The 14400-nt window shown below is 28.6% G+C and overlaps 1 protein-coding gene across 1 annotated transcript; it reads left to right on the top strand.

The window, feature by feature from the left end:
* Positions 1-10979: 10979 nt before the first annotated feature.
* LOC105133283 (phenolic glucoside malonyltransferase 1-like) lies at positions 10980-12199 on the top strand (the record flags this gene model as incomplete). The annotated part of the gene is made up of 1 exon (XM_011037217.1): positions 10980-12199. A coding segment is annotated over exon 1 (1179 nt), but the record flags the coding sequence as incomplete, so codon positions are not given.
* Between the last annotated feature and the right edge of the window lie 2201 nt (positions 12200-14400).

Below are 14400 nucleotides of genomic sequence, written 5' to 3'. Positions count from 1 at the left end.
TTATCTAATATAACATTTTGATTTACCAAAGTGTTCATTTCATTACAATAGTCTTGATGCCTTATTTTAGCCATCACTTTATTCATTCATTTATACTAGTATGTACCATGTCATTTTTACATGTAATTTCATTCGTTCTCATAATCTAATTTAACATCTAAGTATTTCGCCAACTAATTTCATTCATCTATTATATCACTTTCGCTTATTTCTGCTCTTTTATAATTATCAACATGTCAATTTTAGACACAATATGTCAAATTTAGACACAACACATGCAATTTTATTTAGACTACATGCTCTCAACTTCATTTCTAACATCAACACCTACACAATCCCATCAAATTTTCATACTTCCCCTCTCACACCTCTAACATTTTAATCCCCTCTTACACCTCTAGCATTTTAATCTCACACGTTATTGCTTATTTTATACATATTCTCAACCATGTTTACATAAAATTCAACATCATATTTCACGTATAATTTCTATAATATTATTAGAACATAATTCTTAATAAAATTCATTCACATTAAATCAACATGACCAAATCCAACTAATTTATTCCACCTTAAGTAACGTCAATTCAAATGCCTTTTTTTGCATAAACATTTAGCATACCCAAGACTTTTTAAGTTCATAATAATACTTAACACATTATACCTGACTTAGGAATGACCATTATCAACTCTAAATGTACAAGTTTACATCACAACATACAATATACAACTTCATTATTGCTCGAACCAAACTTAGTCAACTAAGAACTTCAACAATAATTTATTAGATTTCACATTCTAATACTTTCATATTGATAAATCCACATGCATTTCATAGAGTATAATTTTAATTTTACCCTATTTTTTTTTTCTTATCATCAATTAGCCTTTTACAAATCCATTGAACACAAGAATTTGTACCACTAACACAAGTTTTGAATTCCCTTGAACTCTATATACTTGGCCGATTATTCCTAAATGTTTGGAACCCAAAGTGTTCTTTAATTTCTTTATTTAAATCCTTAATCATGCTATATATCTTACAATAAATCAACAATTAACATAATTTACATCTATATTTTTAGTCATTACTTCATTTCTCCAAAGCTTAGCAACTCCAAAACTTAGCAACTTAACCAACTTTTGTCATAAACACATAATTCATTATCTTTTCCACCTTTTATTATGTAAACACATTAAATTCACTACCAAAACACATTTGAATGCATTAAACTGACCATTTAATACATTTAAATTTCAAAACTCCATTCTTAACTTTTCTAATATATCCATTACAACATGTACCTTTACACAAAACTCACAATTCTACAAGCATGACATTTGTTTAGGCCTTCTGCAAACCAATGCCTCTTTTTTAACAAACTTTATTTCCATTTAAAAACCTCTTCAATCAGCTGGCCACTTGTCCCTAAAACTCCCTACTTGCAATTTAACTTTTTCTCTTTCAATTTTATCATTTAAAGTTACTATTATCATATAATTTCACAAGAAATTCAATAAAATAAACATTCCAAAAAAAAATCCCATAAACTCTAAAGCTTAAGAATTGGAGCTTCTCAATCCTATATGTTAATTAACCAAATTTGAATATTCCCAAAGTCATTTTTATAATCTAAGATCAATAAAAAATAACTCAAATAAATATTCTAATATACACACATAATAAACCCTTACTTCAAGAATTGCATAAATTTCTACCCAGGCATAGCAATCAATTAACATAAGAAATAAATTGGCTAGAACTTCTTATCACATCCAAAAACACCAAATGGAATGAGTTTCTTGCCAAGATTCTCCAAGTTTTTCATTTTCTCCTCAATTTGATGCACTTTCCCTCACTAAATGTCCCTTCAAATATTACGTTTACGTGCTTTTTCCCCTTATTTTACCCTTAACACACTTTAACAATCTTAACTCTCGAGAAGATTAGTGAAAAATTTAAAGAAAACAAGAAAAAAGAAAAAAAAAAAGAGTTATGCTTTTTCTTTTATGGCTGCTTGTATTTTTAAAAGAAAAAGCTAGATTTTTCAAGCTAATTACAATTTTACCCTTACTTATTATCAATATATTAATTTTTATATTTTCTCCCGAACATAATTTTGTATGGCCTTTTCAAACTCTGATTAACTTGAAATCTTAACTTAATTTAAAAAAATATCTTAAGAGACTCCTTGTAAAACTTCAGTTTGATCCGATCGTTAGATTAAAAGTTATGAATAATATTGTAAAACTAAATAATTTTTCATTAAAAATCCAAATACACTTATTGTTTCATTACTTAACTCATCATGATTTTCAAAATAACTCATTGGATAATCTCATCCATAATCATTATAAAATATATCCTTAAAATTTTCACCACTTTTAGTCAAAATAAAGCAAACACACATAAGGCTTATACCAGCGAGTTAGTGTTATTTACGCGTAAAATTATATATTATTTTATTTAAAATTCCACTCTATAATTATTTTTATTATTTTCCAACCATTTCACCTCATTTTATAAAATTTCTTTTAAAATGATTATTTTACTTGGTTAGGAAATTTACACAATTTATCACTAGTTACCACTTTATATACCGATTTTATTATTTTATTCATCTGAAATTTAAGTTGATTTACTAGAAATTTTTATCCCATATCATAACAATTTTACCTTTTTAATCCATCATTTTTTTTTAAGATAACCCTATTTACCATCGATTTATCTATTTTTAGCATGGGTGGTTACCCATAATTTTTATTAATTATATTAAATGAGTATTTTTATCTTATTCCATGTATTCATAATCAAAGAATATTTTGCTCTATTTTATCTAAAATAGTTATAAGTTTTGGACCACCCATTATAAAATATAACCCGTAAAATCTTGATAAAATTTAAAAACCACTCATTAGTCTTATCAAAATATATGTTCATTCAACTCTGAAGGGTAGCTCAACTCGTCAAATCGTGGATTTGTTCCATAATAGCCACAAGTTTGAGTCTCCTCAAGGCCATTGAGAGCTTATATGGTTGTTAACTTTGATATTTGTGAAATTAGTTGAGATGCGTACAAACTAACCCGGATACCAACGTTAATAAAAAAATTATTTATTTTCATCATAGAATTTTTTGGATGACACTATACATCTTCTTGGATTTAAACTTGTGTATCTAGTCTATAACTATACTTATTATACATTTTACATAATCCAATCATAACATATTTTATATCTGTTATGCAAAAATAACATCAAGTGTCAATAAAAAATATAATTGAAGGAAAATAAATTATTTTTTATAATAAAATTTTTAAATAGTAAATAAACATCTTGTTTGTTTATTCCAAGGTTGTTAATTTTGGTACGGTTGATGTTTTATTTTTTTTTAATTGAAATGATATGTTTTGGTTTTGAAGTATTTTGATGTGTTGTTTCAAATGTGTGTGTGTGTGTATAATTTAAAAAATATAATTTAAATTTAAATTTAAAGATAAAGATAAATTAACTTGAAACTATGCAATTTAAATTTTAAACACAAGTAAAAAAATAAGATTTGAACCTATATGACTCGATCAATTTAATGAGTCCAAAGATAACTTAGATGACTAATAAAAATATAATTTGACTAAAAATAAAATTAAGATGACAATATATTAGATCAACCCGGGTCAACTTAGAATAACCTTTCAAATCCGTGATCTAGATCACGAGACCATAATAATCTCAAATCAAAATAAATTAAAACAAATTTTAAATTTTAAACAAATATATTATTAAATAATAAAGTTAAAAAAATTTAATTTTAAAAACACAAAAAATAATTTTTTGAAACAAAATTATGAATATAAATAAAATAATAAAAATATTATAGTTGGTCTTACAATACTTTTCTAAACTTTAATTACTCTAAAATTTAAATTTTCACCCTAATAATATATAAAGAGAATTCTTGCTAGATTTATTTTAATCTGATTCCATAATCAAATTATAAAATATAATTAATATTATAAAACTAAAATATAATTTAAAAAAATAAAGGAAAAAACGTTAGTTGGGTAGTACATGAACAAAAACGTTTTGGCTGAAATTTCAACGAAATTTATGGAATGGATAATGATTCTCAATGAATCTATTCTGATTTGTTCATTTTTATAAATTAAAACTAAATATATCTTATTCCAGATAAAATAAAATGGACAACCTTGATTTATTTCATACAGTCAACTCATTAATTAGCACAGTTGAGCAGATGCATGACAGCACTCCGCGATTGAAGCCGCCCTGTTGATCACTACGACGGGTGAAAAGACTTGACTATTCGAGGCCGCGCCAAAAAGCAGCCATATATTCCAAACCACCGGTCAACAACTTGTCTAACATTCAACTGTGAAACAGCTAAAGATTCACGTTGGATGGACTGGACCGTACTCTGAAAGACGGATATTGAGTAAATATACGAAGTTCACTGGATTAATTAAGGTGTATGTGTATTGGTTTGGTTATTCATAGTAATAAAAAAATGTATATAAAGTTTGCTAAAATCACAAGTAAAATTATAAAATTATATAATTTTATAGTTTATATCTTTCATATATATATATATATATATAATTTAATACATATCTTTAATATATGAAATTATTTTAAAAACTTAAAAATTATTAAAATAAAAAAAATCAAGAGAAATCACATGTTTAAAAATATTTTTATGATTTCAGCAAAAATATATACACAGAAGCACATTTCTACCTCCAGCACTGCCACCCATCATTCATAAGATTTATCCTAGTTTCTCTTAGGGTTTTTTTTGTCTCAGCTGTCATGAATGACTGCTCAACAATCAATCCACCAGCAATCGTACTACTGTCTATTTTTTGTCTACCCATCGCTTGGTATCATTTTACATCCCTGCTATCTTTTTTTTTTCCTTTTAATTTATAAATCTTTTTAAATAATGTAGTGTTTGCAAATATAATTATTATTTTTAAAAAATTATTTTTAATATCATCTCATCAAAATAATCTAAAAATATTAAAAACATACTAATTTCAAATAAAAATAAATTTAAACTATTTAAAAACACTTTCACGACACAATTTCAAACCGCCATCAGGTCAGTAAGCACTTGTTTCGATGATTTCTTTTAGCCATTATGCATCAACTTTGTTCCCATTGGTAGGCGAAACGATGCAAGCAGCTGGCCCTGGGTACGAAGCTGTTCCTCCACCCCCAACGTTTGAGTTTGTATCTACTGCTTTACAGCGTGTCAGTGGGTCATGGCTTTGGAGGTTGAATTGATTGAACGTGTTTAAAACTAAATCATCATGTATTTTTAATTTTATTTATTTTATTTTTATATTTTAAAATTTTTATTTTTTATGTTTTTAATTCATTTTAATTTTGATATTATGATAGTTTTTGTGATTGTAGTTTGAAAAATATTATTTTATAAAAAGTACTTTTAATTGAAGTTGGTTTGATATTTATATATATTTGGTAAAAATGTTGTTGAATTTGATATTGAACAAAAAATAATTTAACGTGTTTGGTTAAAAACCTGCTTTTCAGATTGAGGTTATAAAATAATTAAAAAATTTATATATTAATATTGATAGTTTTTAATTTAAATATGGTAAATTTAACTATTGCTATTGTATCATAAAATAAATAATACTTTATATAAAATATTTTTTCTTGTTCAATTAAATTATTTACAATTCTATCATGTATGAAATATATCCGACAAAGATTACATTTCTTTAGTTTCTTAAGCGCATAACAACATTAGGTAAAATATAATCAGGAACAAAATTGGAATTGCGATCAAATTTTGCAAATGCTACATCATTAATAAAAACACAGTTGAAAATATTTTTTTTTACTGGTCAGACCTAATTTAATACAATTGGCTTTGGACCAGACTCGGTCCAATCAAAATCATGCACCACTGAACAATGGTGCATGTCCCCACTGTTCATTTAAGTAAACAATGAAACTCTCTACTGTTCACGTGAATAGTGAAGACATGTACCATCGTTTAAGTGAATAATGACACATGTCTTCACAGTTCACTTTTAATTGCATAGAGAAGCTCTTTAGAGCTCAACTATTCACTTATGTGAACAGTAGAACTCTTCACACCGAAAGCACCATTGTGCTGCTTTCACTGAGCCTGCGTTTTTAAGGCAAAAGTTGCTGGGGAGTATGCATGTTGTTGTTACCTAATTTTTAACCCAAGTTTTAATAAATTTTGAAAAAAAAAAGAGAAAATATATGGCGATAACATAAAGTATCTAAGCTAATATTAAGAAAGCAATAGGTCAAGGAGATAATTATTGAATCATATATAATTACTGTAATATAAAATACCATATATATAGAATTTTAGTTAATAATATAAGATAACAAATACAAAACATGTTAGTATCAAATATTAAAGTTCATGTTGAGTTTATATTACATTTATTTTTACACCATTAGTGTACCTTTTTGACCTTAACATGATAAACTTAGCTAAATATAATAAAGAAAAGAAATATAGATAAACAAGAGGATAACATGATTATGTAGGTATAATAAAGAAAATGAAGGGTTATATAAGAGATTAGTGAAAGCAAAGCTTAAGCATTATAAAGAAAAAGAGCAAGAACATGATCTTGATCTAAAAACTAAGATGCCTCAATGCATGACAAATATCTTCTTTTATAGGCCAAAATTCAGAACTATTAATTTGTTGACTAATTGTTGAGCGAGTGACCACCTCTTGACCTGATAACAATCTTTATCTTTTTGTCTGCAAAAAATATCATTGGTAACATCAAAATTTAAAAAGACGGTTCACATGAAAGTTCTGGAAAATTATCTCAGCTTTCCAAAAAAAAAAGAAGAATTGGTGTATTTGGACTTCTAGAACTTGAGATATAGGCTGAACATTGAATATTGTTTAGGTTGCATGATAGATTCTGACTTCTCTATTATTGCTATAATTTGAACTTGAAAACGGTCATTTTGAATCTTAAACTCTCATGAAAGTTTTAGGCATATATCTTATCTTTCTATCCATATAAACCAGACCTAAATCCAAGTTCTACAGTTCCAGTTATGATCCAATAACTAAATGGTACTCCATTTTGGATTGAACCAACATTTTTTTTTTAAGCTTAGCCCTCTCTCTGTCTTCTCAATTCCAATAGTTATATTCAACAATCAATCCTTGGATTTATGTGACAGACCTGCATTTAAGATGAACATTTACCATAAATTAAAGGTATCTTATATTATTAGACATGTTCGTTAAAAACATGCTCTAGTTAGGGAATTATTGATACTTCGAGTGAAAAATAATAACATAAAACATTGATAAAAATACACTTTTAAGTACTAATCACTACTATTATATCCAAGACACTTCATCACAATATAAGATTTTAGCGACGTACAACATCCATACTGATTCAGCCTTTATCGCATGTTTTATCCACCAAAACTCACAACATGATAACCCACAAAGGCCTAGCATTTTATTTTTATCACTATGAATAATGCTCAACATCAAGATGCCCAAGACAGACCCTATTGCCTCCCTTCTAAAGCAATATACCAAATCATCATTCATTATGATTTTAGTTCCTCAACCAAACCCATTAACTCAACTATCAAATGTGTCATCATGATTACCATCATTGTATTACCTTTCCACCAAGGTAGCATGCCAAACCAAATTCATCTAGTCTGGTTTCTTAACCAAATCTCTACACGACTTAGTTATCAAACTCTTCATCCCAATCAATCCTTATTGTCAAGGTGTCTTGAATTTATGATTTGTTACTTCCGTTCTACCTCCCCATAAAGGTAGCACACTAAACCAAATCCCCCTGTTTCAATTTAGTTCCTTAACCAAATCCTTTGCAACTCGATTAATGAATTCTTTATCTTGCACGATCCATCATTAAAATGCTTCAAATTCCTAATAATTTCATCAATGTATGGCATGTTTGTTGGCCATAATTATAGATTAATTATCTTGCTTCCACCACCCTAATATGTCCATCGATAAAGTGCATATAACAGTCCCATATTCTACCTTACCCAAGGTAGTCGACCAAGCTAGCTTCTTTACCATAAGGCTTGCCCTTTGTTTTTTACCAAATCCTACATGACCTAGACCTCAATTTTATTTTCCTTATCCCATATTGTCAATCGCCAATGTTCCCTTTGAAGACATCAATTCTGCTTTTATCCTAGGTAATTTAGCCAAACAATATTCTCCCTGAATAGTTTGGCCACATGACCAAGTCTTTTGACTTAGCCATTTAATTTTGCTTCCATCTCCTCAAACAATCCATCATTAGGATGCACAAAATCATTAAAATTTACCTCCACTAACACAAAAAAGCCATACCTAAATCTTCTTTAATTAGGCTAGTCATATGACCAAGTACTTGACTTAGTAGCTATCCATATACATGGAATCTGCATATGTAGTTTTTTCAAATACCATCTTTCACACTAACAACGTCAAGTTTTCCTCTCTTAGAGAAATCCCTCACAGAGTAATTTCAATTGAAAGAGTAACAATCCATATTTAGCTTTGAACCCTTTACCTTCTACCTTCTCGTCTGACTATCCATTGTCAACAACATATTAAGATTCAACACTACTAAAATTCTCCTTTTTTGTCTCTCCTATTATAAGTAATTTCCATCAAAAGAGTAATAATTTGAATTTAGCTTTCCTTACCCTTTACAGTTTACACTTGTGTTTGCCTACGACTAAGTGTCTCCCACACCTAAAAGGTTTTCCTTACTCTTATAAGTTATAAGTAAGCGAACTCATATAAGTAAAGTGGTAGCAAATCAATACGCAACATATATAGGAAAAAATCTTAACTTTTATTAATCTCAACAACAAAGAAAATACACAAATTTGTATGTGTATGCTATGTACAAATCTGGCATCCTACATAACCAAGGTTTTTTAGCCTATTTATGGACAAACATATGTAATGTTACAAAGCATAAATCTACCATCCCTACTTTTTAGAAATAGTAGGACGTTTTCTCCTCCATGTTCCCATGAACTTAGTGGGTGGTTTTGACATATGATCCTATGATCTTAGTGTCTTAAGAAGTAATCTCAATCATGCACTCATATTTAGCACTCATGCCCTCATGATCTGGACACTCATTTCCCTCATGAAGCCATGATCATTACTATCATAACAACGCACTACACTGCCACGTAACTGTCAGTCTATGCTATTAAATCAATTGTGTTTGTTGTCTTCCTTAAACTACTCATTGTCCACATCCAAATTCATATATACTTGTATAGGCCAATGTTGCCAATATCACCACTACTGTGGAATTTAACATTGTCCCATAGACTGCCACTATCCACTATGTCTTTTTTGTAGTGTTTTTGTTAGTGTATGTTGTCATTTACATCCTAGGTCAATAGAAGTTTTCAAATGTAGTGAATTGACTATAATACCCTTATATATATTAAATAAAATTGGTTATAAACAACATATCAAATTCTTTAACTTTTTTTCCCTCTCTCTCTCTCTTTGAGCAAGAATCACACACTCTCTCTCTCTAACCATAATCGAACCCAAAAGCGTTTGATTTGTCTTGTGAAAATATGTTAATTTCTCTTCTCGCGCATCGCTACTCTTATGGGTGGAATTTTGCTTTGGTTGATGATAAATTATTGCTTATAGCTGGAAGTGGTGAGGCAAAAATAGAATATGATGTTTTAAAAATGGGTGGAAATGGTTATGGTTATGGAATGAAATTAAACCATTTAAGTATATGCATATTATAGTATTTTTGTAATTAAAAAGGCTTCATTAACGACTATTTTTCTAAAAAAAAAATAACGGTCACTTGATGGTATTTTCATTATTTTTTAGCTTCAATGACTTTTTAGTCATTAAATAAAAAATAATAGCAATTCTGTAAATAATTAGATTTTTTTGTTGATTTCTTTTAGAGGATATTAAATGTTATTTTATTAAAATTATAGCGGGTAACCGTAATTTGGACTAAACTATAGGATGTTTAGGATGAATTTCTCAAACAAATAAGTATATGAATTCTAAAGAATTTTAAAGATTTTGTTCTACTTTTTCTAGCATTGTTACCAAATAAAAAAACTTATATAGAACTCTTTTTAAAAATACAAACTCATTTACACAAAGATAATTTTTTTGGTAGCTAGAATATTGTCATACAACCACTTCCTTTCTCCTCAATATTTTCCAATAACATTATTTCTTCTCTCTCATAAAAAAAGAAATAAAGTTTGAGATTAATTGAAATGTAAAATGCTAAAATAATAGGGACTAAATAAATAAATACACCAAAACTTTAGAGTAAAAAATGAGATTTTTCATGCCAATATCTGAATTGGGTTTATTTTGTTATCTTTGTTAAATTTGATCTTTCTTTTAATTTCTTGTTTGATCACAAATAAAATTTTATTTTATAAAATTAATTTTTAATTCATTACCATAATATTTCTCAACACTTTGTATATGTTAAGGAGAGAGAAGGTATGTAAGTTTATGTATGGTAATGTTGTATACTATATTTTTGTAAAAATAATTTTTAATTAAAAATATATTAAAAATACATTTTTTATTTTTTTTAGTTTAAAAAACATCATATCAAAACCATTAAAAAAAACTCTTAAAAAACATCAATTTAATATTTTATAAAACAAAAAATCACTAAAAAAAAAGTTCAACAGCGAAATCAAGTACTCTTTATTTTATTATACTTTTTACATGTTTTAAGAGGGGAAAGTGCACTTGAAATTTCTAGTAAAATCGCTTTTTCCAAGATTTAATCCTTAAAAATATCTTATATGATGTCATTCTTGAGTTTTTAATAATATTTACGGGGCCTATATATAGCATCTCAAAACTCCATAACATTTGCACAAAGCTTCTTCTTTCTTTCTCAAATATTTTCTGCTTTGACAAGAGTCAGGTGATTATCGATCAAGGCAAATGAATATAGTCGAGGTCTGCCATGTTCCTCCCTTCTCAAACTCATTCAAGTCTACCCTCACCGAGTTCTCCCTTCCTCTCAATTTTTCTGACATTTTCAACCTCAAATTCCCTCCGGTTCAAAACATTTTCTTCTATAAACTTGGAGAATCAACCACTACATTTTTTAAGACAATAATCCTTCCCAAAATCAAACACTCACTTTCTATCACTCTCTTCCATTTCCTTCCTCTTGCTGGCTACCTTAGTTGGCCGCAAAATTCAGAAAAACCCATCATCATATACAATACTGCAAATGATGGTATTTTGCTTACAGTGGCCGAGTCCAGGGAAGACTTTGACCATCTCTTCAGTGAGGTGCGCTATGCTTCTGAGTCACATCCGTATTTGGCACCTTTGTTCGTATCTGATACTAAAGCATCCATACTTTCTTTCCAAATCACTTTGTTTCCGAACAAAGGTTTTACCATCAGTAGCACCTTCAACCATGCTGTTCTTGATGGTAGAAGCCTATCTTTGTTTATGAATTCATGGGCTTACATATGCAGAAATCTCGATGAAAATGTGAAAATAAGCCCTAGTTCGTTATCAGAAGAACTAAATCCATCTTTTGACCGAACAGTCATTCAGGATTCAGAAGGGCTTGAAATGCGATATTTAAACTACTGGCTAGGACTGAAACTGCCAGGTTCAGATGCCAACCCCAGAAGTTTGGAGCCAATACCATTTCCAGTTCCAGCTGATGTACTACGAGCGACGTTCGGATTTTCTCGTGAAGACATAAAGAAGATAGGTGAGAGGGTATCTAAATTAGAAAATGGAAATCAAACAAAACCTTTCTCAACTTATGTGCTTGCATATGCATATACATTGGTTTGCATGGTTAAAGCAAAAGGCCTGAAAAATAATAATAAGGTTAAATTTGGGTTGACAACAGATTGTAGACCCCGTTTAAACCCTCCATTATCTAGGAATTATATCGGTAACTGTGTTACTTCTTGTGATGTAATTGTTGAAGCGGAACATCTCCTGAAAGAAACTGGGGTTGTTTACGTCGCGAAGAGGCTTAATGAGATGATCAAAGGGTTAGAAAATGGAGTTCTAGAGATAGCCAAGGAGAAGGTTCCATATATGGATTTGGAGCCAGGGGTTCGAGTTATTCTAGGTGTAGGTTCAAGCCGATGGGGGATGTATGGGGCAGATTTTGGGTGGGGTAAGCCTACGAATATAGAGACTACAACCATAGACATTGGTGAATCTTTTTCTATGATGGAAAGCAGAGATGAAAGTGGTGGAGTTGAAATCGGCTTAGTTTTGAAGAAAAATGAAATGGAGATATTTGATTCTCTGTTTGTTCATGGCCTTAAGGTGTAAGAAGCAGCTTGTAATGTCATCAATTAGTAACATTAAACTAAATAAATTTGAGGATGTGATTGATAAATGTGGTGGTTCGGGTCTGATATTACCTGCGTACTAGGACCATGCAAGACCTGTAGTTCTAGTGGTATATTTTTCTGTGTTTTTATAGCTAAGCATTCTCTTGTACTGAATCTTATTATTAATAAATCAAGTTAGTTACCAAAAAACTATATTTATCTATGTTTTTAATTTTTATTTTTATTTCTATGGATGAAGATTTTCTGATAGTACCTGTCCAAGACCTGCATAAGTGGGTATGTGCTAGCGGGCATTCAAGAATATTTATTTCAGCATGTAAAATAATATTTGCATAAAATGTAATGACATAAGAACATGGGACAATAAAATGGTTTTTTTTAATTTTTATTTATTAATATAAATATCTATATTAATTTACACACGCTTTAATTAATTTTATGAATCTAAAAATTAACAACCATATAAGTTCTTAATTACTTAAAAATTTATAAAATTTAAATATAATAATTTATACAAAAACAAATTTAAATATAATAATTTATACAAAAACAAATTTAAATATAATAATTTATACAAAAACAAATTTAAATATAATAATTTATACAAAAACAAATTTAAATATAATAATTTATACAAAAACAAATTTAAATATAATAATTTATACAAAAACAAATTTAAAATCCAACCACTTAAACTACACCTTTTATATTATAAATAATATGGGTCATTGATTATATTTTTCATAATGAGAACATTAATTAAATTATTTTTTAATTATTTATTCCTTGTTTTTAATTTTTACAGTTGTTGTAAACAGATAAACGTGAAAAAATTTAAATAAAAAATAATAATTTAAAGTTATATGAGCAAAAACCAACCCTCCTATACACTGTTAAACAAAAGATCTATCATCATTGAATAACGACATGTTTATTAGGATTAGAATAAAAAGTAGAATACACAGTGAGATAGTACGATGAAGGAGAGTTGGGGAAAAGACTGACTTTTGTTTTTTTTTTTTGTTGCTTTTTCACCCAACCAATGACATGGCTGGGCAGGATGGCCAGGGAAGTACAATAAAGGATGCAGCAGCGATCAAAAGAAAGGAAAGAAAAAGCAACAATAAAATGTCATAAAAGCTAATAAACTATAATTGCGAGGATAATACTAACAATGCAATTGAAGGTTTTGTAAAGAGCATAATAAGATCCATATGCATGGACGAGACGATAATAATGTGATCATGGAAAGGAATGAGGTAAATTGAGGAGAACATCTGTTTTTTTATTACCAATCTAAATTCATAAAGACTTGAAGCAGCCGCATTGCTTCCTGCAATAATGAATGCATTCATGATTCGGATACGAGCTATTAACCAAGCAAGGAAAAAAATTGTATTCTGCCTGTTAAAAGCAGCATACAACTAAAGTATTCATTTAAAACTAATAAAATGAAAACTTTTTTAAAACAAATGGTTAGTTTTGCGCAAGCTCGACTTTATACATATTTGTTAGTATTTGTATCAAAGACATGCTTCATGCATGCTTTTTACCTGTAGAAATAGAATCCTGTGCCAAAAAAGAGGAGGAGGAGGGACAAAGAAAGACGGGGCGTGAGGAAAGGACAAACTTATTGATGTAGCGGCGATAATGATTCCAGCCAGGTTTCAGTACCTATACATTATAAAAATAGAAATATAGGATGAATATGTGGTAAATATAATAGATTAAGCATCCAATTTTTTTTATGAATTTGATTGGTATTTAAAAATATATTTTTTTTAAGATTTTATATTATTATTTTACACTTAAAGTATTAATAACTTCTTAACTAGAGTATATTTTATAATAACATGTCTAATAATATAAGATACATTTAATTTATGGTAAATGTTCATTTTAAATGCAGGCCTATCAGGTTCGTGTATACCTCACAAGTTTTATTATGGAAAGTTTTGATTAGTACTTAAAAATATATTTTTT

Source organism: Populus euphratica, unplaced genomic scaffold, assembly GCF_000495115.2.
Source record: "Populus euphratica unplaced genomic scaffold, PopEup_1.0 scaffold110.1, whole genome shotgun sequence".
Classification (NCBI taxonomy): Eukaryota; Viridiplantae; Streptophyta; class Magnoliopsida; order Malpighiales; family Salicaceae; genus Populus; species Populus euphratica.
Note: the sequence above shows the minus strand (reverse complement) of the source record. Positions and strands in the feature narration are given on the sequence as shown.